The 26,269-nt window shown below is 35.6% G+C and overlaps 1 protein-coding gene across 1 annotated transcript in view; it reads left to right on the forward strand.

Moving 5' to 3' along the window:
• LOC141389291 (cation-independent mannose-6-phosphate receptor-like) overlaps positions 1-18,416 on the forward strand; it is a 140,857-nt gene extending 122,441 nt beyond the window's left edge. The window contains exons 15-17 of the mRNA XM_073960628.1: positions 7,370-7,565; positions 7,664-7,794; positions 16,809-18,416. Of these exons, the coding sequence (XP_073816729.1) occupies positions 7,370-7,565; positions 7,664-7,794; positions 16,809-16,892 (411 nt within the window). The 3' untranslated portion in view covers positions 16,893-18,416. The remainder of the gene's footprint in view (positions 1-7,369; positions 7,566-7,663; positions 7,795-16,808) is intronic.
• Positions 18,417-26,269: the final 7,853 nt, after the last annotated feature.

Here is a 26,269-nt window from a genome sequence, read left to right on the forward strand (position 1 = left end):
ATATCTATTCTAAGTAGGCAAACCACCTTATCATGTTCAGTCGATTATGTTTGTGCCGTTATCTATTGCAGGGCTATTTGTCACATCAGTTCGAACATTTGATTAAAATACCTAAAAAAGTAGTTTTTGAAAATTGATTTTGTTAACTTGAACTTTTTTAAAGCCCATTCTATTTTTGTTGTGGTAGGTTGAAAATTAATGTTTTGTTGGACATAACAATTGAAATTGGCCAGTTCGTTTCCAAGGTATTAATTACTTTCCTGCTAAGAATGATCGTATTCTCTCTCAGGTCTTACAAATTTCACGAAAAGCCAATAACCTATGAACCAAATGATACATTGATCATAGAAATCGATGAAGGCAAACGTATTGAAAGTGGTATGTAGGTTCCGTAAAAAATGATGCGACCATTTATATTATTGAAAAATACGTAGCATGATAGTAGACCAAAATTAAGATCACACTTGTCCCGGCGTTTTTCCCTATCACTTCAACTTTCGCGGTTATGGGCCCCCAAAGACCTGAGGCTTTGATGTCAAAAGGAATCATTTTGTCAGGCACATATCTTCTAAACCGCATCCTCAAGGTCAAAATCGTCAAGGTAAAATTTCCATTATATTTTTTTTCTCGGATTTTAGTCTGCAGATATCAAACCGATCAAAATTGTTTGTAGAAGTGATAGGTAAAAACGCCGGGACACGTGTCTTCTTAACTTTGGTCTTCTATCACGCTGTGGTGTCAGAACGTGGTTAATAAACCATGACTGAAAAAATGACACGCAGTGTAATTAAGGTCGAATTCATATCCGGCGAATTTTGATGGCGCCTAGCCTCTTGATTATTGTTCTCCCTTCTTCGAAGAAATCCGCTTTCGCTTGCTTCCACTGATGTTCCATCAAGACATCTTCTCCTCCTTCTGATAGAAAATCGGTAAAAATATCAAAGATTTTCCATACCTGATTATCCAACCTTTCATACATTTCTCGTAACCAGAAACCGCTTGTAATCTGTTTTGTTACTTCCAAAATATCGTAAAATTTCTTCAAATTCTCCCTAAATGCGTTCTCCAGGCGTATCACTCTATTCTCACATTTTACACTCCTTCCGATTGACATCTCATCCGACAAAAATCTGATTGGAGACCCTTCCATCGCTTCGTAACACTGCCTCCTTCTTACTAGTTTCACTTCTTCTTTATATCGTTTTCCGTCGCTTCGTTTATCGTAACTTCGCTTCTCCTCTTCGTTGAAGTTTTCCTCGACGTCGATCGTCGCAGAATCTTCGTTCTTCTTCGTTCGTTCATCCTCTTAGTTCGTTCTCCGCTATCTCGTTCGATTTTCGCTCCTCCTTCGTATTCCTTCGTCTTCCTCTTCGTAATTTCGCTCCTCTTATTCTTCGTAATTTCGCTCCTCTTTTTCTTCGTAATATCGCTCATCTTATTCTTTGCAATTTCGTTCCTCTTTTTCTTTCGATTTTTCGTTGAACGCCGCTGGTTTCCCCACTTTCAAAAAAGTGACGGTTTGAAGGACCAAAATGTATAATTATTAGATAGTTATGCGATGCTCGGTGCATCGAACAACTTGAATAAGAAGAAGTGCCTCACAACCACTCAACCAAAGCAGTTGTCTGCTGCTTCTTCTTATTCAAGTTGTTCGATGCACCGAGCATCGCACAACTATCTAATAATTATACAGGTAGTATAAAATATATGTCGGCCTTTTTGTAGAAAATTTACTTCTGTTGAAACTGAGGTATGGGGTATTGTATCTCGCGAATTGTTGTAATATACCATAACTTTTGAACGCATTTAGGTAAAATAAACTGTTTTAGCACGATTCACCGATGGATTTCTTAAAATTATAATTTGAGCGGAAGCTGTGGTCATATTAATGTAAAAAAATAGAAAAAAATCGTTGAAGGAAACGAGTTTTTTTAAGTCAGTTTTCAATTAGTGGCTTTTCAATACAATGTAGAGTATAATGTTCAAAGAAGAAGTTAAAGAATACACTTCAGAGATGAAGTTTCTAATGTATGATTTTTTAATATAACCACCGCATCAATCTCAAACGGATGCTGACATTTTGAAGACTGAAAAATTGGGTTTTTTGAATTTTTGCTCTAATCGGAACGCGCAACTGTACTCGTTTAAAAACTGATCATGAGATTGTAGTACTCGCGATTACGCATTTTTTGATGTATAACTAGGGCGTGTAGCCTTCAAAGGTTCACAACAATCTCAGCTTAAAGTCGAAATTTTTGTGCGTATTTTTTTTTTAAAAACCAGTTTTTTGGATTCAAAACTTACAAATGCCTTTCGATTTCAGTGGAAACCCGCGTGAATTTAGTTTTTTTACGTTCTGAATCTAACAAGCCTTTGCGCGTCTAAATCCATCCACTAGATCGGCGGATATGATACCCCTCAAATTTCGAAAATATGCAAAAAATATTTTTGAAAATATCGCGTATTTAGACGCGTTTTAGATGTGTGATTCCTACTTAGATAAATAGAGCGAAACGCATATTTAAAATGTGCGAAAACAGATATTGAAAAACGTTCGCGAATCCGGAGATATAATAGATTTTTTCTAAAAACTGAGTGCGATGCTACATCCACGGTTCTTAATGGATCGCATTGAAATGACATAGGATGATGTATTTTATAATGGTGATCATTGAAATCGGATGCGCATAAAATGCAAATGTACTTCGTGGAAATTATGGGCATTTTACTGTTTTTTGCACCCTAACATGCAACTGATGCTACATCGTGGTCGTCAAATGGAATTTCACAAAGTGTATATCAAATAAGAGGGATTGATTGGCTGTTTTGGAAAATCGGATGCGCATCATGTCATTTTCACTATTACGCGGTTTATATGCGTTTCAAATGTTGTAATATTCAATATAACATTATTTTAATGTTATGCCACAATTGGAATTCCTTGTGATTTAATATAATGTTCTAAAAATATTCGCCAATAGGAAAACTATAAGTGAAAAAGTTGTTGCAAGGGAATATCTTCATTATTGCGTGAAATTTGGACGAAAATGACGAAGAACTCAATCATTTTTTCTTCAACATTTCCTATAAAACCATAAAAAAAACAAGTAAGAACAGGCTATAGTCGGACGGGGCCGACCATGTGATACCCTATACCACTAAACGCGTCTTCTTGGGATAAAGTTATAAGATGTGCATTAGAAATTTTACCAATTTTCACACAAAAGTTTTGATCAATTTAACCCGCTAAATATTATCCGATCATACCGTTGACTTGCACGCTACTTCTTCATCTCAAACCAAAACTACGTTTAAAATTTCGCGCCGATCGGACTATTATTGCGACCTACAGAGCGGCTACAAAATCGAGCAAAAATTTTGTTTTTGGTCCATTTCATCCCTTTAACATTTCACGATCATCGCCAAAAACTAATCAGTTCTATTCTGGTCCAAACCCGACCTCCATACTAAATTTCGTGACAATCGGTCCATAATTGCGGCCACTAGCTTGATTACAATTTTTAATGGACGGACAGACGGACGGACGGACGGACGGACACACATCGCTAAATCGCTTTATCTCGTCGAGATATGAAGTTTGGTATACCACATGAGGGGTCTACGACGAATATTTCGCGGCGTTACATGAATTTTTGGGAAAACAAACTTATTATACCCTTTTCCACATTGTGGTATAGGGTATAATAAAATTAGAATAACATAATTTTTATTTTTTTCGTCACATTTTCATTGTATTTTTGCAAATAACACGAATACTATAGCTCCAAACTTCACGACTTAGGTTTCATTTTATTCCTCACAATGTCTGGATGCTGCTATAATTTTTTTATATATTTTTTTGTAAGTATAAGCGCTATTGTTTCAAAAATATGTTTGTAAATACGTGAAATTATTTAATAAATTTAATTTTTCGCGAATCCATTGAATCTTTTTGAATTTTTTTTTGCATATTCTCAAAGGGTGCGAATTCAGTTAACGACAATTGGATATAACAGCTTACTATATTAAGCCGCGATTTTTTTAGAATTTTTTCTAATTAGCATAATTAAAACGGTCATATCTTTTGCGCGCAACAATCAAAGTTTGTAACGAAAACAGATTTGGAATGACGATTTTTTTCTTAATATATGTACCAAAAATCATAGATGTAGTATCAAAATTTTTTTTTGATTTTTTTGAAATGGAAAAGACGATTTTAGACATTTTTGCTGATGTACCGCAAAAAATTTCAAGTCGAAAGTGTGTTGTGTTGAGTTTGTGTGTAGAGGCGAAACTTAAAACGCGTTTTTCTCGAAATTCCATTTTTGAAGACGGTGCCAAAGATGGCTCGAAAACGAATGGACCTACCTTCATATATTTTTTGCCATCGGCTAATTCGTTTTCGCTGGCTCCGCAAAACGCTTTTTCAAAAAAGGCCTTGGCAGGTAGCCATTTATCACAAAACTATGGATTATTTTTAAATAAAAAAAAAGTAATATAAAATGTGATGTTTCAGATGAAAGAAAGAACCAATTAAAAACAAGTAAGAACGGAGTTAAGTTCGGCAAGGCCGAATTTGTTATACCCTTCACCACGAGGTATATTGAAGTAAAATGGAACAATTAGTTTCTCTTTTTTTATTAAGAAGACTAAATTCCAAATTTCAGCAAACTCGGTGGATTATTGAGGCAACAACCTTCAAAAGACCGAAAATTGGGAGGTACCATTCTATGGGGGCTATATGAAGGCGAGGACCTATACCGACAAATTTCTGGGGGAAAGTTATATACCGCCAACGAAGACTAAGTACCAAATTTCAGCAAACTCGGTGGATTATTGTGGCCACAAACTTCAAAATAACTAAATTGGGGAGGTACCGCTCTATGGGGGCTATATTAAGACATGGACCAGTGCCGACAAATTTCTGGGGGAAAGTTTTATATCCCCAATGAAGACTAAGTACTAAGTTTCAGCCATTTCAGTGGATTATTGTGGCCACAACCTTCAAAATACCGAAAATCGGGAGGTACCGTTCAATGGGGGCTATATGAATGCGTGGACCTATACCGACAAATTTCTGGGGGAAATTTTTGTATACCCCCAACGAAGACTAAGTATCAAATTTCAGGCATTTCGGTGGATTATTGTGGCCACAACCTTCAAAATGCCGAAAATCGGGAGCTACCGTTCTATATGAGGGTGTGACCCTATACCGACAAGTTTCTGGGGTAAAGTTTAGAAGAATAAGTACCAAGTTTCAGCCATTTTGGTGCAATAATGAGGCTAAAACCTTCAAAATACCGAAAATCGGGTGGTACCGCTCTATGGGGGCTATATCAAAACGTAGATACCAAACATCCTAGGAGTAATGAAAACTTCCATACCTAATTACAAAGTTCTATCTTAAAAATTGCGAGCTGTGTCTTGATTTCAACAGACGCACGGACAGACGGACATGGTTATATCGATTTAGAATTTTGCTCTGATCAAGAATATATATTAGGGTTATGACTTTTTTACAACCTCATATCCCTGTATCATAGTGTGATGTGTTTTGCCATAAGATTACACAAAATCTTAATTATAAGTGATTCGGTGAAAAAAACCTCACGCACAAAATGATTTTAAAATTTGAATTTATCAAAATTATGGGCAATATTTTGAAGTCACTGAAAACAGATATATAATTGAAAATAAACTTTAGATAAACATGAGATAATTAAAATGACATAAAATTTATTTCTCACTATTTTTCTTCAATTCTGAGAATCGTAAAAATGTCGTAAACGCTTTAATTCAAAAATATAATTTTTTAATAAAAAACAAAAAATTTAAAATTTTTTCAAAGTGACTTTTTTCGCGACCTTTTTATAACATTTGAATGAAATAAACGTTATTATAGTTATTAGTAGGCTTATATTTATTCATTCGTGCAACAAAAAATAATTTTTTGAAATTTTTTTTTCATTTCATATATTTTTTCAAAAAAATTATTTTTTTAAAATCGATTGTGCGTGAACTTTTTTATATTTCAATGGAATAAACGATAGCATAGTGATTAATAGGCAAAAGTTCATTCATCCCTGCTACAGGAAATCATTTTTGAGGAAAAATGTCAAAAAGTCATAGCCCTAATATATATACTTTATAGAGTCTCCTATGAATATTTCGATGTGTTACAAACAATGAACGGAAAGAAACAAAACGATTCCCGTACCAATCACACAAAGCCACAAACTTTTCAGCTTCTCTGAATCGTTTCATTCTCACAACCAAAACAAAAACACAAACTTTTCAACGTAAAAAGATGGAAACCGTACGATTGGTGAAATGTAACTTCGGCTATGCTTTGCCGAGTTGTTTCATTCACCACCGAAACGACAAGTATTTTTGGGAAACGTTTGCCGGCGTTATGGTCAATGACACACTCAGACACACACACACATGTGATTGCTTAACAACCCTATAAGTTAGCATCAGCATACCACAGTGAATTTTATCAACCACCAAACGTTTTTGATTTATTTACATGTGTTAAGTACTATTTAGTTTTCTATCTGTTGTTGTGGAGTTGAATACTTTTCGCTTTTCGTTTTGTTCGTACTCACGAATGTAAACAAAACGAAACTAAACAGCGAGCTCGGCCAACGAGGGTTATGTTTCGTTTTGTATTGTTCCTATGGAAAATACGAAACGAAACGATTGGAAATTTTATTTAAAGTATTTTTACGTACTCTGGTTACAAACGGAATGAAAAGTTTAATTATACCCTTCTTATTATGGTGGAGGGTATAAGAATTAGTAGTTACTTTGAAAAAAATTCATGAAAAATGAGGTGAAGGTCATTCGTAGTGATATTTCTAATTAATTATCTTTCGAGTTTAGATGTCCTGACCTAACAGGTACTTTGTCTATCGAAGTCCCACACATTAAAGCATTATGCTACGTTTCATGGGTGGTTAACTCCGATAATCTGGCATATTAGGATGTTAGCTAGTATTTATCCGCAATTCATTCGCATTTATCGAATATGCGAATTTATGTTAGTTAATTGAAAATCCAAACGTTTCCAATAGTCCGACTTGGTAATCCTTTATTTCAATGTCCACAAATACTATAGTAAGCTTGTTTCTTACCCCTTTTATATTTTAATCTACAACATAAAATCCGAACTGAATCTGACAGGACAAAACCCAACTAGGGTTTTGTAGTCTCAAACTATATGTTTTTTGCATTTTTTAGGGTTGCACAGTGTTATATTTGGCCGAAAAGGCAATCAAATATGTTTCATTTTTCCGTAGACAAAAACGAAAACAAAAAGGAATTGATAATGATTTGTTGTTTTGTTTGTCTATTTTTTATATTCTAGTGCTACTTGTTGTACATACAGAAAACACCAGAAATTTGTGATTTTTTGGGTTTAAAATTGCCAAATCAAGGAACATCTACCACAACGACAACATTAAAACCTCCCCATACAACCTCCTCAAAACCTAATGGTCAACCCAACTATCCCACTGAAGATGAGAGTAAACATCCTGCTGAAAAGACTGGCTCTATTGGAGGTAAGTTTAACAATGAATAGATAGAAAAATAGCTTTGAGCTTTAATTAAAATGAACTTTGTTTTCTTTTTGCGTATTTGTGTGTTCGTTTGCTTTTAGTCATTTTGGCGTCCATTTTGTCGGTAACATTTGTTGTGGCCTGCCTTGGAATGTTTGCCTTTTCCCCAGAACGTCGTAACATGGTGAGACGTTTCTTTAATAGATCCAGTTCAGCTGTGAGATATAGACGAGTAAGTATGATGGACAAATTGTTGCCACTGGTATACGAGGGCTGCTCGAAAAGCATCGGATCACCTCCTATCATCGTCTCCGTAAGTAGACCACCCATTTTCATAACCTCTGAACGCCGTACTTTCCTGAACCATTAGAAAGCTGATTGGCAAAGGTTCAGAGATTTTACCAATCACCGCTTTAGAGAGCTCTACCCAACCCCTCAGATCCTCGTGTAACTGAGAGAATTTTCCGGGGCATTATTACTGCAGCAGCCGTTCGCTACATACCTGCTGGTCGAATACCCGAAATAAGACCAAATTATAAAAATAGGATCACGGTGCTTTGAAAGACGTTTTTAAGATTGTCACGGATGTCGTCATCATGGATCTATGCGTATGAGCCCGAAACCAAACTGCAATTGACCGTGGGAGTCTTCGAAGATGAGCCAAGTCCAACGAAAGTTCTTCATGGAAGAATAACTTCGAAGCACATGGTCACCTGTTTCTTCAACAAAACTGGTCATGATGCGATTATTCTGCTTGATCAACGTAGGACGGTCAATTCTAAGTGGTACAGCACAATTTGTTTGCCATAAATCTTCGGAGGAATTCGATAAACGAACAAGAGAAAACTAAGCAGTGTACACCATGACAATGCGAGCTCTCACACATCGCTTTAAACCAGAGCCTTTGGGCCTGACAAAACGGGGAATTGATTGGTCATCCGCTGTACACCCCTGACTGGGGACTCATTGACTCATTTTTTTCCGAACATTAAGAAAAAATTTGTCTTCAACGATTTTCGTCGCCTGACGATCTGCTACAGCTTTTAAAAACCTTGTTTTGGTGGTGTCTCAATCGGAGTCGAAAAAGTGCTTCCACACTTAGTTTGAGTGCATGCAAAATACTGGAAATGTTGGAAAATACTTCAGAAAACAATAAAACTATTTTTGATGATAAATAGTCTCGCTTTCATTATTAGGCCAGAAAATTTTTGAGCAGCCCTCATATTTAGCAGTTTTATAATGATTCTCTTAGTTTTTATACCCTCCACCATAGTATGGAGGGTATATTAAGTTTGTTTTTCCGTTTGTAACGCATTGAAATACTCATTTGCGACCCTATAAAGTATATATATTCTTGATCAGGGTAAAATTCTAAGTCCGTCCGTCCGTCCGTCTGTGGTAATCACTCTAGCATCCACAAAAATGGAGATAGGACGCTGAAATTTTGGGAAAATGCGTCTTTTGTTTGCAGGCAGGTCAAGTTCGATGATGGGCTATATCGGTCCACGTTTTGGTATAGCCCCCATATAACGGTACCCCCCGATTTACGGTATTTTGACGTTTTTAGCTACATTTTCAGACCGATTTGGCTATAATTTGACATTTAGGTTTCTTAAGTGTCAGTAAACATATATAACAAAACTTGTGGACATAGGTCCACGTTTTGGTATAGCCCCCATATAACGGTACCCCCCGATTTGCGATATTTTGACGTTTTTAGCTACATTTTCAAACCGATTTAGCTATAATTTGACATTTAGGATTCTTAAGTGTTAATGAACTTATATATTAGAAGTTGTGGACATAGGTCCACGTTTTGGTATAGCCCCCATATAAGGGTACCCCCCGATTTACGGTATTTTGACGGTTTAAGCTACATTTTCAGACCGATTTGGCTATAATTTAACATTTAGGGTTCTGAAGTGTTAATAAACATATATAACAAAACTTGTGGACATAGGTCCACGTTTTGGTATAGCCCCCATATAACGGTACCCCCCCCCCCCGATTTGCTGTATTTTGACGTTTTTAGCTACATTTTTAGACCGATTTAGCTATAATTCGACATTTAGGGTTCCTAAGTGTTAATGAACTTATATATTAGAAGTTGTGGACATAGGTCCACGTTTTGGTATAGCCCCCATATAACGGTACCGCCCGATTTACGGTATTTTGACGGTTTTAGCTACATTTTCAGACCGACTTAGCTATATTTTGACATTTAGGGTTCTTAAGTGTCATTAAACTTATTTAACAAATGTTGTGGACATAGGTCCACGTTTTGCTATAGCCCCCATATAACGGTACCCCCCGATATACGGTATTTTGACGTTTTTACCTACATTATCAGACAGATGTAGCTATAATTTGACATTTAGGGTTCTTAAGTGTTAACGAACTTATATATTAGAAGTTGTGGACATAGGTCCACGTTTTGGTATAGCCCCCATATAACGGTACCCCCCGATTTACGGTATTTTTATTTATTTATTTATTTATTTTTCAAAAACTTGCCACCAGGCGGATATGCCCATTTTATTTGGTTGCAAGCAAGCTACATTGAATATTAAACTACATATATAAACAAAAAATGAATACAAACATATATCAATTATACAGTAAATGATGTTAAAATTGAATATTAAGAATATAAAATTGAACTTAATAAATTAAAAATAAAACTTAAACTAAAATCCCAATTAGGAATTCTTCAATAAGAATGCTACACCGCAGAAATAAACGGATTTGTACTACTAAAATTACGTCCTCTCCTGAAGAAATCTTAATACAAGTTAGCAAAAACTTATAAAAGCTTGAATATTTTAGGAAAGGAAGGAAAATTACAACATTGTATACTTTGATCAAAATTTACAATATAGAAGCAAATATCGCAAGTATTTAAATGTATAAAAAAATGTTTTATGTACAAAGTTCCATATATTTAGCCTTGAAGCGTTTAACAGAATACGAAAATGACTTAAGTGAGGTTGGTAGGACATTATAGAGTCGTGCAACTCTGACGTGGAAGGACCGATTTAAATACGAGTTCAGACGGGGTATGCGAAGTTGGGGATTTCTTGTAGATCTACCAAAGTGGAACAGTTTTATTAAATAAGTAGGTTTCTTAAATTTATGAACTTTGTAAAAATGCAACAATAATCGTGTATTGACATAATTTGAAAACGAACACCCTAAAAATCGAATAACATAGCCGGACATGTGTTGACGTCCTTTTATAGAAAATATATATCGGACTACTCGATTAAATAGTACATGCAATTTTTTAATAATAACTCTCTTGGTTCCAGAATACACTTCAATGCAATAAAGAAAAACAGGCATAATTAGAGCATGTACGACTTTGGCTTTAACATGCCATGGAAGTGATAAATTTAAGTTGTACAGTTTCCGTAGTAAAAAATTAACCTTAGACGCAATCAAATTGATGTGGGGTAAAAAAGACAATTTATCGTCAAGTGTAAGACCAAGACAGTTTATGTTACTAACGGCATTAATGGGTATATTAAAAAGCGAAATTTGTAGACTACTTCGGTCAAAATTGCCGAACATCATTGACTTTGTTTTACTTAAATTAATGGAAAGATTATTGCAGGACATCCATGACATAATTTTTCCACAAGAATAATTTATAACATTTTGTAGAACATCTAGTGAATCCACTTTACCTTTGAACAGAATTTGAACATCGTCTGCAAATGCAATTGGAATGCAATTAACGCCCTCAACGGCACAAAATAGATCATTCACGAACATAATGAATAAAAGGGGTCCAAGGACGGACCCTTGGGGTACGCCACTTCGGACTTTTAGAATGCTAGACATAATTCCTTTACTTGAAACGTATTGGCTTCTGTCAGACAAGTAAGATCGAATTAACTTACAAGCTGGGGATGAAAATCCAAACATAAAAAACAGTTTTTCAATAAGAAGCGCATGGTCAATTCGTTCAAAGGCCTTCTCGAGATCAAGAGAAAGTAGGACACAACACTTATTATTAGTACATGACTTCCTGATTTCATCAGTAAGAACAATAAGTGCTGATGTAGCACTACAATGTGGCCTAAAACCAGACTGGCAGTCATTCAAAAGGGAGTGCCTCTCTATGTATCTATGCATTTGCATCTTCATAACATTTTCAAAAACTTTGGATAAAATAGGCATTATGGAAATAGGCCTATAGTTATTGGGGCAACCAATGTCCTTTTTTAAAATTGGTATAATCTTTGCTATTTTCCATAATGCCGGAAAGACTGTTGTCATAATCGAAGTATTTATTATATGCAATAGAAATTTGCTTATAAAAGGAAATAGCATATGTAAAAAACGCAATTCAAAGCCATCACTACCAACTGCTTTGGATTTGACCTTTCTAAAGGCTAAGATAAAATCCTGCATATCGATTGCATTGAAAGAAAAACCGCTGTAAACATTCTGGGGTATTAATGGAAATCTCCCAATATTGGGAAGTTGATGAGATATGAAGTCTTCATTAAGATTTTCAACATTGAGTTCTGTGGGAATATTTTCTGAATTAGTAACTCCATTTTTGCTTAGAATAGACCAGATTTCAGAATTGGATTTACCATCAAACATTTTACGGTCAATTTCGCTTTTTATTTTTCTATAAGTGCTTTTTGCTTTATTGCGACACTTACAGTATATTCTCCAATTTTCAGAAGTCTTATCATTAAGGTAAGTTTTATAAGCTAGATCTCTCAATGATATTCTGTAACGAACCTCTGGATATTTGAAAACATCCAGTCTGTCAGAAAACTGACATATACGCGTTTTTTGAGGTACTGTGGAATGGATCATGTCTATTGAATTGTTTAATATTACTAATTGCTCATCAACATCAGAAGTAACAAATATATCAGAAAGATTACAGCTTTCAAATGTTTGGATTAGTTGATTAATATCAACGGCATCATAGTCGAAATAAGTATAATGCGGACGAACGGTGGGGCAGGTAATCTGCATTGAAATAAAAATGAAAGCGTGATGAGATAAACCAATACAATTAAATTGATCCGAAACTTGTACAAACTCTTGGTTGGATACCAAGAAGTAGTCTAATAAAGACGTCGACTGGTGCACTACATCATAGTGAGTGGGTAACATATTGTGCACAACAGTCAAATTTACATTAGAACAGAATTTACGAATAGAAGCTGACTTTCCCAAATCAAACATGTTCATGTTGAAATCGCCCATAATTACAACATTTGAGTACTGCACAACTAGATCTGAAATATGTTGTTGAAAACAGTTAATGTTGCCATTTGGAAGATAAGCGACTCCAACCAATACTTTAGTATTGTTAAACATTAGTTCAACAAATAGGCACTCTGCCGAACCATAACAATCCCCAACATGCACTATTTTATGCTTTATTCCATTGGCAATATATAAAGCTGTACCACCTCCCCTTCCATTTGGTCGATCATTTCTTAAGCATGAATAACCAACAACGTTAACCACCTTGTTGGATACATATGGTTTTAACCACGTCTCACTCACACCAACAACGTCTAATAACCGACCATCTAATATATTTCTTATTTCAGTCATTTTCATTGGTTTGCTTAAATTAAAACTTTGACAGTTGATATGTCCAATATTAAGATTGTTTTGAAAACAACCTAGTTGGGATTTTAAATAAGAGTTATCATGATATGTAAGGTAATTATTTGGAATATTCATGGCAAAGTATAAATATGAATGACAAGTAAAATCGCGGGAGAAATTAAAAAAAAAAAATTATATATATGTATACTAATTAAAAAGTAGAATGTGATCTGTTAGCGTAAAGAAATTGCGTAGTAACTACTTTTAAATCTTTATATTTTAATGAATACTGTGAATTTCAACTACTAAGATAAATACATTTCAAATAAATAAAAGACTCAGCTACTAAAATATTCAACATCCATCCGCATTGTCAAGCAGTTCAGCACACTGATCAATGTTAAGCGTTCTTGAGTTGCCAGCATGATCTACAATGAAAGCCTTGGGTCTATCCGCATTCATGAGCTTGAATTTTGTTATTTTATTGGCACTTAAAAGCTTTCTACAAACGAATAGAAGTTTGGATTCAGCCTGATTCAAGTGATCATTAAGATATACTCTACTATGCACTGAGCCGTTTATAATTTCATCCAGATATATTGGTCCCCTTTTATGGTAATTGGCCATAAAACAGTCTCTGGTGTAGACAGAGTTGAATTTCACTAAAACTGATTTTCCTCTAGCGAAATAGCAGCAATGCTGAATGTCATACGGTCCCAAATCAATGTTACAGATTGACGCAATTTTCACAACTGGTTCTCTTAAGTCTCTTACTCCATCCGGCAAACCATTAATAATGATGTTAGCTCTGTTTAATCTGCGCCGCAATACATCATTATGATATTCTATTTCTCTAATAGTATTGCTGTAAGTATTTTCAAATTGGGATGTTACAGCACGACAATTTCGAATTTCTTGCTCCATTAAATTCATTTTTTGATTGATCTCAACTCTGACAGATTTATTTACTTCATCCATTTTCTCCATAACAGCCTGCAAGTGCTTATTAAGTTCGAGTTTAAAACTTTCATATTGGATCTCAATCGAGGTTTTGAACTCAATGAAACTGCTATTAAAAGTGTCAGATAAAGATGTGCTGTTTGAAATAGAGTCATTAGCATATAAACTGTTGACATTAGAGGCTTCGTTTTTGAGACATTCAGAACAGGTGTATTTAAATTGCTTGTTTTTGTATAAAAATGAGTGTTGTTCCCTTGTAATTTTGTGGCATTTTATATGAAAATATTTATTACATAGGCAGCAGCCTATGCTGCACTGGTTAGCAGTAACTGGAGCATTGCATTTGGGGCATAAGTATATTTGCTTTTTTGTGGGCATTTTTTGCTTTACAGGTCAGCATAAATAGTGAACATCCAACTCTGGATTAAACACAATATATAAGTAGATGGTAGCTTTGTTTACTTTCTTGTTATTTGTTGATATTTCTGCTAGATCAAATATTCCACCAGTAATATTCAAGATGTTCGATGTTTAAAATTCCAGATTACAAATTTTATATTTTATTGATACGTATGTATGTACTCAGCACATTTGCACAATTTAGCCAATGACGCAATTAGGGCCACATGTAAAATGTAAACAATGCAAGACGATAATACGTAAATGTGATTTGTATAATACTCCACTACTCCAAAAATATAAAGTGAACTCCAACAGACAGAAAGATAATATTTTTCTTTTATATCAAATTATTGTCAAAATACTTCAACTTCTCCGGTAAAATAATTTTTAATTTAATTTATTCCCGCGAGTAAATTTTTTTTTAGCTATCCATGTCAGAGATGCCAGATCAAAAAAAAAAAAAAAAAAAAAAAAAAAAAAAAAACGGTTTTAGCTACATTTTCAGACCGACTTAGCTATATTTTGACATTTAGGGTTCTTAAGTGTCATTAAACTTATTTAACAATTTAAACTTATTTTTAGCTACATTTTGAGACCGATGTAGCTATAATTTGATATTTAGGGTTCGTAAATGTCAATTAACTTATATAACGAAAGTTGTGGACATAGGTCCACGTTTTGGTTTAGCCCCCATATAACGGTACCCCCCGATTTACGGTATTTTGACGGTTTTAGCTACATTTTCAGACCGATTTAGCTATAATTTGACATTTACGGTTCTTAAGTATCAATAAACTTATATAACAAAAGTTGTGGACATAGGTCCACGTTTTGGTAAAGCCCCCATATAACGGTACCCCCCGATTTACGGTATTTTGACGTTTTTAGCTACACTTTCAGACCGATGAAGCTATAATTTGACATTTGAAGTTCTTAAATGTCAATAAACTTATGTGAGAAAACTTGTGGACATAGGTCCACGTTTTGGTATAGCCCCCATATAACGGTACCCCCCGATTTACGGTATTTTGACGTTTTTAGCTACATTTTCAGACCGATATAGCTATATTTTAACATTTATGGTTCTTAAGTGTAACTAAACTTATATAACAAAAGTTGGGGACCTAGGTCCACGTTTTGGTATAGCCCCCATATAACAGTACCCCCGATTTACGGCATTTTGACGTTTTTATCTACATTTTCAGACCGATTTAGCTATCAATTGACATTTAGGGTTCTTAAATGTCAATAAACTTATATAACTAGTGGACATAGGTCCATGTTTTGGAATAGCCCCCATATAACGTTACCGCCCGATTTCAGGTATTTTGAGAATTTTACCAACAAGTTTTAACCGAATTATCTGTAATTTGAACATTTGACATTTGAAATTCTTAGTGGTCACCACACCTCTCCACCAAAAATTGTCAAGAAAGCCCCCATATAACGGTACCTCCCGATTTTTAGTAATTTGATGATTTTAGCTACAATATTAAACCGAACTAGCAGTAATTTGACATTTGAAGTTCTTAGTGGTCACAACACCTCTCCATCAAAAATTGTCAACATTGGTCCATGTTCGGATATAGCTCCCATATAACGGTACTTCCCAATTTCAGTAATTTGGTAATTTTAGCTAACTGTAATTTGACATTTGAAGGTTGTAGTGGTCACCACACATCTGCCCCAATATTTTACTTGAAATTTTTAACCGAACGTAGGTCTATGTTTTGTTATAGCCCCAAAACAAACCTCCCGATTTTCCGTGCCTTAGCTTTATTTTTGGACGAACTTACCATATTTTGAAATTTGAAAGTCAACAAAAATTCTGCAACAAAAATTGTTCATTTAACTTCATATTTTCGTATAGCCCAGATACCTCCGAACTAGCAGTTAATGACATTTGAAGTTTCCACGTTATGTACCGATTTTCGATATTTTGAGGATTCTAGCTAAATTTTTTAGCCGAATTAGGAGTTATTTGACATTAAAGGCTCCCATCAAAAACTGTCAACATAGGCCCATGTTTTATTATAACCCCTATATAACAGTACCTCCCAATTTCTAGCCCATCAAAAATTGTCAACAGTTAGATATAGGCACCATAAAAAAGGGCCTCGCGAATGAAGCATTTTATGTACATTATCTGACATTTTAACGTACTCACTTAAAGTTGAATATTTTATGGTGGAGGGTATGAAAAGTTCGGCCCGGCCGAACTTATGCTTTTTTACTTGTTCTTAATCTTAATCACCACCAACGTTTTATAATCGTCTTTCATTTTCCATTACACAGGTAAACAATAGCGAAGAAGGCAATTTGCTGTTAAATCCTAATGGAGAATTTACCGAATCTGATGATGAAGATATGCTGCTTTAAGTATAGTTAATGTGGACTATTACTTATGATGATGATGACGATGATGTTGATGCCTGACCATAATACATCCCACGCCTCTACAAAAAAAAAAAGAAAAAAATAATTAAAAAACCTGGACTTCTATATTCTGTATAAATTATTAGATTTTATAACAACAAAGGAAAACTATATTTTTCTATACAATTTTAAAGGTATTTTTGCAAAAGTATTGAGCTTAAGAAAGAAACATATGACCTGTTCCTCTAAGAAGATTTGAAACCGAATTCGTTTAAATTACAAAACTTCTGTTTTTAATTAATTTTGTTTCGCCAATAACAGGAGTTTGGTAGTAATTCAAAAAAATTTGGTTTCTAATCGTCTTAGAGAAAAAGACCATAAGTCGTATTTATGTAAATCTATGTATAAAATATAGCTTATGAACTGAATATTAACTAAAAACAAAAACATTATACTGTCGAAATTGTATTGAATGGTATTGAACTAATGAACTTCGTTGCCCTTACTTCTAAACTTATGCCCATTCTTACTCTGTTCGACAGAATGTAAAAAAAAGACAATGAAAACTAAATACATATATGAATGTATACAAACACCAAAGATTTATACAGGTTGTCCCAATATTAAATGTGTAACAAAATCGCTTCTTTTTCTTTTGACATATTCTCCTTCTTTCCTCCTCCGCCCAAAACTACTAGAAGACAGCTATAATTAATAGTATTGATGCTGCGGGAAAGAGTTATTGGTGGAGGTAGAAGAATGTACCTGAAATCATACAACTACACAGCATTGTAACCAGCTCAGGTACACTGTCCGAATACGGCTGGAGTTACATACTGCGACCAACGTCTTAGTCTTCACAGTTTTATTTTTTTAATTATTATAATTCCCGTCTACAAATATCCGGATTATTTTTCCTAACCATTTCTTATAACAAGTCTTAGCCACACTTGGGACACCCTGTATTTTTAACTAACAACAAAAAATGACATACCAAAATGTAAAACAAAAAACACATGTACGTGTATCTGTATATTTTTACTATTTACCTTTATCTATAACAGTTATGTTATCAACAATTTAACTAAAGTTTATTATTTTTTGGATTTGTTATCTATCAATGAAATTGTTTTGGAAAGAAATAATTTTATAATTAAATGTAATGTAAATTATTCTTATTTTTTTATACGTTCGTTTGTATTATTTTAATGTCTTGTATTATATTTTTTATATTTTATTGTCATAGACTATTTATTTGAATGGAATACCTTACAATTATCTCAATTTAACTTGTATTATTTCCAAAGAGTCTTTATTTGTGATAGTTCAATGCATGAATGCCACCTATAAATGCAATTTTCTTAATTGAATCTGGCCCAAATGTACTTAAATAAATATTATATATGTATAGTTTTATGTAATAATAAAATGAATTAACAATTTCCAATTAAGTCTGGCCCAAATGTACTTAAAGAAATATTATATTTTTTGTAAAAATAAAATGAATTAATTAAAAGATAAACAAAATAATCATTTTAATGGATTGATAGTTTTAAAATCATTCTATATTATTTATTTACTTCATAATATAAAAACATACATTACATAAATATAAATGGGAAATGGGAAAATACCCAAATGGTAAATATCCATTAAAATGGGTAAATTGGGTACAAATGGGTAAATAGCCAGGCTTTTACCTAATATGTGGGTATAAACTACAAAAACCAAAATCATACAATTAGATGCGAAAACGCAGTGTTTTAACAAATTTTAACTGACTATGAATAAATTTACCTCTTTTGTATACAAGGCAAGTTAAAATATGACCGATTTTGGTCCATATTTTGGTATTGTGACAGTATAATTTTGATATTTGAGGGCCTTTAGAGCGGTTTGTTGTAGTTCTTCATGCAGAAAAACATAAATGCTGGATCGAGATCCAAACATTATAATATATCAGATGGATTAACCCACGATTTCAATGGATAATCTTGAGATTTAAGTCCTCCTCGACAAAGCTATAATTTTTATACTCTCAGCATTTATGCTAACGAGGGTATATACACTTTCATACGGGCAAAATGTGCCTCATCGAAATAATGGTTTTAGACCCCAAGTATGTTTGGACAAAATGTGTTTCAGACAATTTGGAGTCGATTTAGCAATGTCCGTCGGTCTGTCTGTCCGTCTGTCTGGCTGGTGCGCACGATAACTCTCGAACGGATGGACCGATTTGGTCCAAAAGTTGGTTATCGCAATATTTTGTCCAAACTTAGTTTATGTTCGAAGATGGGTTATATCGGTCCACTCCTTCCGGTACCTCCCCCACAAAAGTTCGAAAATGTTTGGAAAATTTGTGCACACGATAACTCTTGAAGGGAATAACCGACTTGGTCCGTACTTAGCACATCGTGATATTTCTACCAAACTTAGATGAGGTTCCAATATGGACCCAATCGGTCCACGCCTTCGGGTACCTCCCACACAAAATTTCGGAAAAGTTCAGTTTAGGACCTGCTCTCGAATCGCTTTGATTTTTGTTTTAGCAACTTGTATTCACTGCCCTCCATACGACGGTACAAGTTTCATCAGGGGCAAGTCCATACTTCCTGAGAAAATAGCCTAAAAGTTTCAAAGAGCCCCTATGACACCGAGTGTGGTGCTTGGAAGGGCAAGATAACTCTCGAACGGATCTGCAGATTTGGCCTTCGTAATATTTTGTCCAAACATAGTTTAAATTCAAAAATAAGGCGTATCAGTCCACTCCTTCAGGTACCTCCGGTACCGGAAAAATTGTGCGCGCGATAACTTTTAAAGGGAGTGACCGATGTAATCCATACTTCCATATATCTACAAGATATAGATGAGGTTCGAATATGGACTATATTTGTCTCCTCCTTCTGGTACCTCCCACACAAAATTTCGGATAAGTTCACTTTAAGACCTGCATTCGCTACCTCCATTAGGCGGTAAAACAGCCCGAAAGGTGTAAAAACCCCCTATGCCACCATATGTGGCTGTCGGAGGAACGATAAATCTGGAACTGCTCCACCGGTTTGGTCCAACATTTGGTCTTCTTCATATTATGTATATCCAAACATAGTTTCATGGGGCAATACCGGTCCACAACACCCGGTACTTCTCCCCAATATTTAAAAAATGTCACTAAAATGCTAGAACGATATCACTTGAATGGGGCAACCAATTTGGTCCAAACTTTGGACCTCCTAATATTTTGTCAACATTTAGTTTAACTTCTAAAATGGCCCATATCGGTCCTTCCTAAGGGTACCACCCCCACAAGAGTTCAACATTTGTGTCTTAGAGCAGTTAATTCCTAATATACATTTTTGTCGGCAAGTTCAGATGTCCAAAAAGGGCCACAAAATTCAGAAGAGACCTTAAATACATTCGATCTGTCAGTATGTGAAAGTTTCACTTCACATTGGCTGAGGGTATATAACTGTCGGCAAAGCCGACTGACACTTTTTTACGTGTTGCATTCATCGTTAAATTTTTCGCACAAGCAACTCCAACGACCGATTTCACATTTGATGTGCAAATTGATAGCTCCACGTTTTGCACGGTGAATGAAGACGCTGCTACGAGGATTAGAGGAGACTGCCACAGCTCGCCAGATATCACCATTTTGTCATCAGGTCTGATAAATGACGTATCCTGGCAATCCGTCATTTCCCCGTAGCTCAGACCACCTCCCTATCATCGTCTCAGTAAACAGACCACCCGATTTCATAACCTCTGAACGCCGTACTTTCCTGAACCATGGGAAAGCTGATTGGCAAGGGTTCAGAGAATTTACCAATCACCGCTTCAGAGAATTGCCCACTCCCTCAGATCCTCGGGTAGCTGTGAAAACTTTCCGGGACAATATCACTGCAGCAGCCGCTCGATACATACCTGCTGGTCAAATACCCGAAATAAGATCAAATTTCCCAGCAGAGGCGACGGGACTAGCAAATGAGCGTGATGAGCTTCGTCGTACAACCCCTGAAGACCCAAGAGTTAGAGAGCTTAGTCTTGAAGTCAACAGGTTAGTAGGCGAACATAAGCGGAAAAAGTAACTAGACCACCTGAAGCAATGCAACATTGGTGCAGGAATAAGTAAATTGTGGGCAACGGTTAAATCACTCTCGAGTCCGGAAAAGAAGGATGACAGAACGACTGTTACTTTCAACGGCGTGACAGTAACTGACCCAAAGAGGTGCGCGTGTTATTTTAACCGGCAGTTCATAGAGCACCCCGAGAGTGATAGGGCGAAGAGAAGTGTGCTACGCCGTATATGAAGGCCGCCGCGGAGGTACCACCACAATTTACGATGAGCGATGTGGCAGCATTAGACGCCATATCCAAATATATCAGTAGAGGACTGAACCAGAAAAGGCCGTGCGACCGAACAGTCATGGTGGTTCTTGAGTTATTGAAGGCTTTCGATACCGTCAACCATGCCAAGCCATGCCAAGAAAACTAATCTCCAGCCATGTTTGAAACGTTGGGTAATCAACTATATGTGCGGACGCCAGTCGTTTGTGGAATTCAGAAACAAGAAGTCCAAAACCCGTAGAGTGAAACATGGAGTGATATCTCCGGAACTGTTTATCCTCTACCTTTCTGAAATTCCACACCCTCCAAACGGTATAGAGATCGTGATGTATGCGGATGATTGTACGATCTTAGCGAAGGGTCCTATCATCGATGACGTATAAGATAGGTTAAATGTCTACATAGCTGACCTAGTGCAGTTCTTCCATCTGAGGAATATGAAAATATCCGCCGCTAAATCCACTGCCACAATGTTCACCACATGGACGGCTGAAATGAGGCTCCCACTGAACATATTGGTCGATGGCGCACTGATTCCGACCACTAACTACCCCAAAATACTGAGTGTAACGTTCGGTAGCATGTTTAAGTCGTCCGCGCATGCAACAGCTATTTGCGATAAGATCAGAAGTAGGAAAAAGGTGCTCAAGTCGCTGGCCGGCGGCACTTGGGCAGCTGACAAAGAAACCTTGTTGACCACCTACAATGCAATAGGTCGGTATGTGGTAATCTATGAGCCGCCAGCGTGGTCTGCAAAGGTTAGCACTACGCAGTGGAAGAAGATGCAAAACTACCAGAATGCTGCCCTGAGGACTGCAACAGGGTGCCTCCTCATGACACCAGTGGACCATCTTCATGAGGAGACGAAGATTTTACCGGTGCGTCAACACAATAAGATGTTGTCGATGCAGTACCTGCTAGGGTGTTATCGCAGTGAGCATCCCTGTCACGATTTAATGGACAGGTTTCCTCCACCCAGGTACATCAGGAAAGATCTTCATGATCTAGAGAGAGGTCCCAAGGTATAAAAGAGAACCTCTAGACCAAAGAGCTTATAAGTCAGGCTTGGATAGCATTCACACTGACATGATTGCGCAGGCACTACAGAGATACAGTGTGAATGCCGTACTTGGAGACCACCCCCCCATCCATCGCAGCAGAAGAACGCCAGCTGCCAAGGCAAACACGAGTGGTTTTAGCCCAGTTAAGATTCGGACGATGCAGCCGCCTCAATTCGTCTTGGGCCCGAATTGACGCCACGATACCCAACACATGCCCAGCATGTGGATTGGGACCACACGATACACTGCATTTGTATAGCTGCCCAGCTAACCCCACTCACCTGTCTCCTGATTCCTTATGGACGCAACCAGTCCAGGTTGCAGAATTCTTGAATCTGGATAGAGAGGAACCTGATAACTGATATAATACCCTAACAAACACATTTGCGTTGCTACAACAACCGATTTGACATATAAAAAAAGTTTAGTCCGCGTGGTTAAACCGTCTATCTGGTATTCTTTTTGATTTTCTGTTTGACAGAAAAACAAAATTTTGATTTAAAAATAAAATTTTATTTACCCAAATCAAGGCACATTTTTACAAGGTTGAAATCTCTTAAAATTTTCGCAGAAAAACATAAATAGATTTTGAAAATCCTCTAAAATAGAACAAATTTGAATAAAAATATAAATATAAAGCATTCAGAACTGTCGTAGGTAATTTTTATTACACGTTTAGGATGAAAAGAAGTATTTTATGGTGGCAAATTTCGAAGTTCCAAATTTCATGACCCTATTACATTTTGAAAACCAAATTTACAAAAAAAAGTAAAAATACAGCTGATTGTCACTTCTACCTTATATAAATGTGCCTTGACCCAAATAAACACCAAAAAAAAAAAAATTATCGGGTAATTACTTGGTATTTACCCATTATTAGCTTGCTACTTGTACTGGAAATATTTTTGGCCACTTTAGAAGTCCGCAACCAACCAAACTGCTTCGAACCCATCGATTTGCATTCATTGCCGTGAGAATATTGGAAGAAATTGGAATTATCTTTACCAGATTTCCTCTGTTTTGGACTCATAAAACTATCAAATGTGACTTCTTTGTAATTTTGTTGCGGTCTTCAACATTTTAAACAGAATGTTTTGTAAAATTTTGACCTTATATAGTTTCTATCAATTTCTTCTTAAGAGTATTTCTTGCATTTCTAAGCATCGATTTTCATTAAATTCCAAGACCCTAAAACCCATTTTTTGCGGCTTTTATTTTTAATTATAAATATATTTTTTGTAAAAGTTTACCATACCACCATAGTTTACCAAATAATTTGTGTAAATTCGTAGGGTAGTTCTATTCCGGGAAACCATTAGAACATGCTAATATGTTGATACTTTTCGGAACAAGTTTAAGTTTCTATAGGAGATATATTTCATAAACGACTCAATTCCCTTCTTTACACCGAGTTGTATTCCACATTTAATGCATACTTCTAGGAGTTCCAACAGAAATATTATTCCCTTTCACTGTGTATCGTAAAAGTTTTACTCAACATATTGGGGGCAAAATGTTTTTTTTTCTTGATAAAAATTTCAATTTGTTTGCGTGAAATTAAAGTAACACAAGAACAACAACAATTCTTACAACAAAAATACTTAAATTTATTGCTCTTTGTTCGTTGTTTGATATCAGTCATGAAGTTTGTCAACATTTTATGCAATATACATATACACGAACCCATACATATGTTACTAATGAATGTTTATGGGCTTTTAGTTTTCTTAGGCAGACACATTATTTATTTCATGGAAATATAGTTAACGGCAGTAGTACTACGACAAGAATTGATAGCAACATTTGGTTTTTATTTGTATCAGCTTGGTGAAAGTCAGACACACTTCTATTTCTATGCCATATGGAATACATGACATGGAATTAATGGGCGAAATAAACCCCTTATAATGTCACGATAAGGTCAAGGCCACAGGCGGGAACACTTTTTTGTTTTCGTTTTCTTCCATGGTTTTCTGTCATACATCTTCCCAATATCATTAATATTAAATTATAAATTTAAGGGGCTTATCATGGACTCGACATGGTTATTATGGTATCGAGTAGTTTTCTACATTTGCCATATTTCCTATTTCCAATGATATTACCTCAAAAGTGCTGTACTTTCAACATCAATTTGAAAAAATTCTTTCTTTTTGTGCAAAATCCTTTCAATAATCCACATCAATTAATTCAATGAAATGGAAATAGGTTGAATTTCTTTGTGGTCATCATTACCTTAAAAAATTCTCAACATTAAAATATCTGATTGAATGCCAACAACATCTTGGATACTAGTACTAGCTAGCAATCTCTATTATAAGCCAGAGTCAAAAAGAGGAAAATATGGTTACCGAGATGTGCATACCAAAGCCAACACATCGAGTCAAACCAAGAGCAATTCCAAACGTAACCAATGAATATTGACCGGACTTCCGTACCAATGAATCAAACAAAAACGGCATGAAAAACCAAAATCAAGATACCAAGAATTCAGTATGTATTGTATGCTGCAAAAAATGTTTAAATTATTAAGGTGCCAAACAGCCTTGGGCAGACATTGATAGAGCACAAAATGGATTTTTAAAAGTAATTTAAGAACACACATAGACAGCAGTAAACGAGGTTTTTTAAAGATTTTTGTGAGCACCCTCATACCACAATAAAAGTGAATTTATTAAAGATTTTTGGGAGCACCCATAGCACACAATAAACGTGGATTTTTTATAGATTTTTGGGAGCACCCATAGCACACAATAAACGTGGATTGTTTAAAGATTTTTGGGAGCACCCATAGCACACAATAAACGTGGATTTTTTAAAGATTTTTGGGAGCACCCATAGCACACAATAAACGTGGATTTTTTAAAGAGCACCCCTAGACCACAATATGCGTAGATTTTTTGGAGCACCCGTAGACCACAAAAAGCGTGGATTTTTTAAAGATTTTTTGGAGCACCCGTAGACCACAATAAGCGTGGATTTTTTAAAGATTTTTTGGAGCACCCGTAGACCACAATAAGCGTGGATTTTTTAAAGATTTTTTGGAGCACCCGTAGACCACAATAAGCGTGGATTTTTTAAAGATTTTTTGGAGCACCCGTAGACCACAAAAAGCGTGGATTTTTTAAAGATTTTTTGGAGCACCCGTAGACCACAATAAGCGTGGATTTTTTAAAGATTTTTTGGAGCACCCGTAGACCACAAAAAGCGTGGATTTTTTAAAGATTTTTTGGAGCACCCGTAGACCACAATAAGCGTGGATTTTTTAAAGATTTTTTGGAGCACCCGTAGACCACAATAAGCGTGGATTTTTTAAAGATTTTTTGGAGCAACCGTAGACCACAATAAGCATGGATTTTTTAAAGATTTTTTGGAGCACCCGTAGACCACAATAAGCGTGGATTTTTTAAAGATTTTTTGGAGCACCCGTAGACCACAATAAGCGTGGATTTTTTAAAGATTTTTTGGAGCACCCGTAGACCACAATAAGCGTGGATTTTTTAAAGATTTTTTGGAGCACCCGTAGACCACAATAAGCGTGGATTTTTTAAAGATTTTTTGGAGCACCCGTAGACCACAATAAGCGTGGATTTTTTAAAGATTTTTTGGAGCACCCGTAGACCACAATAAGCGTGGATTTTTTAAAGATTTTTTGGAGCACCCGTAGACCACAATAAGCGTGGATTTTTTAAAGATTTTTTGGAGCACCCGTAGACCACAATAAGCGTGGATTTTTTAAAGATTTTTTGGAGCACCCGTAGACCACAATAAGCGTGGATTTTTTAAAGATTTTTTGGAGCACCCGTAGACCACAATAAGCGTGGATTTTTTAAAGATTTTTTGGAGCGCCCGTAGACCACAATAAGCGTGGATTTTTTAAAGATTTTTTGGTGCGCCCGTAGACCACAATGAACGTGGATTTTTTAAAGATTTTTTGGTGCGCCCGTAGACCACAATGAACGTGGATTTTTTAAA

Source organism: Musca autumnalis, unplaced genomic scaffold (genome assembly GCF_047663935.1).
Source record: "Musca autumnalis isolate F117 unplaced genomic scaffold, ASM4766393v1 scaffold_1, whole genome shotgun sequence".
NCBI lineage: Eukaryota > Metazoa > Arthropoda > Insecta > Diptera > Muscidae > Musca > Musca autumnalis.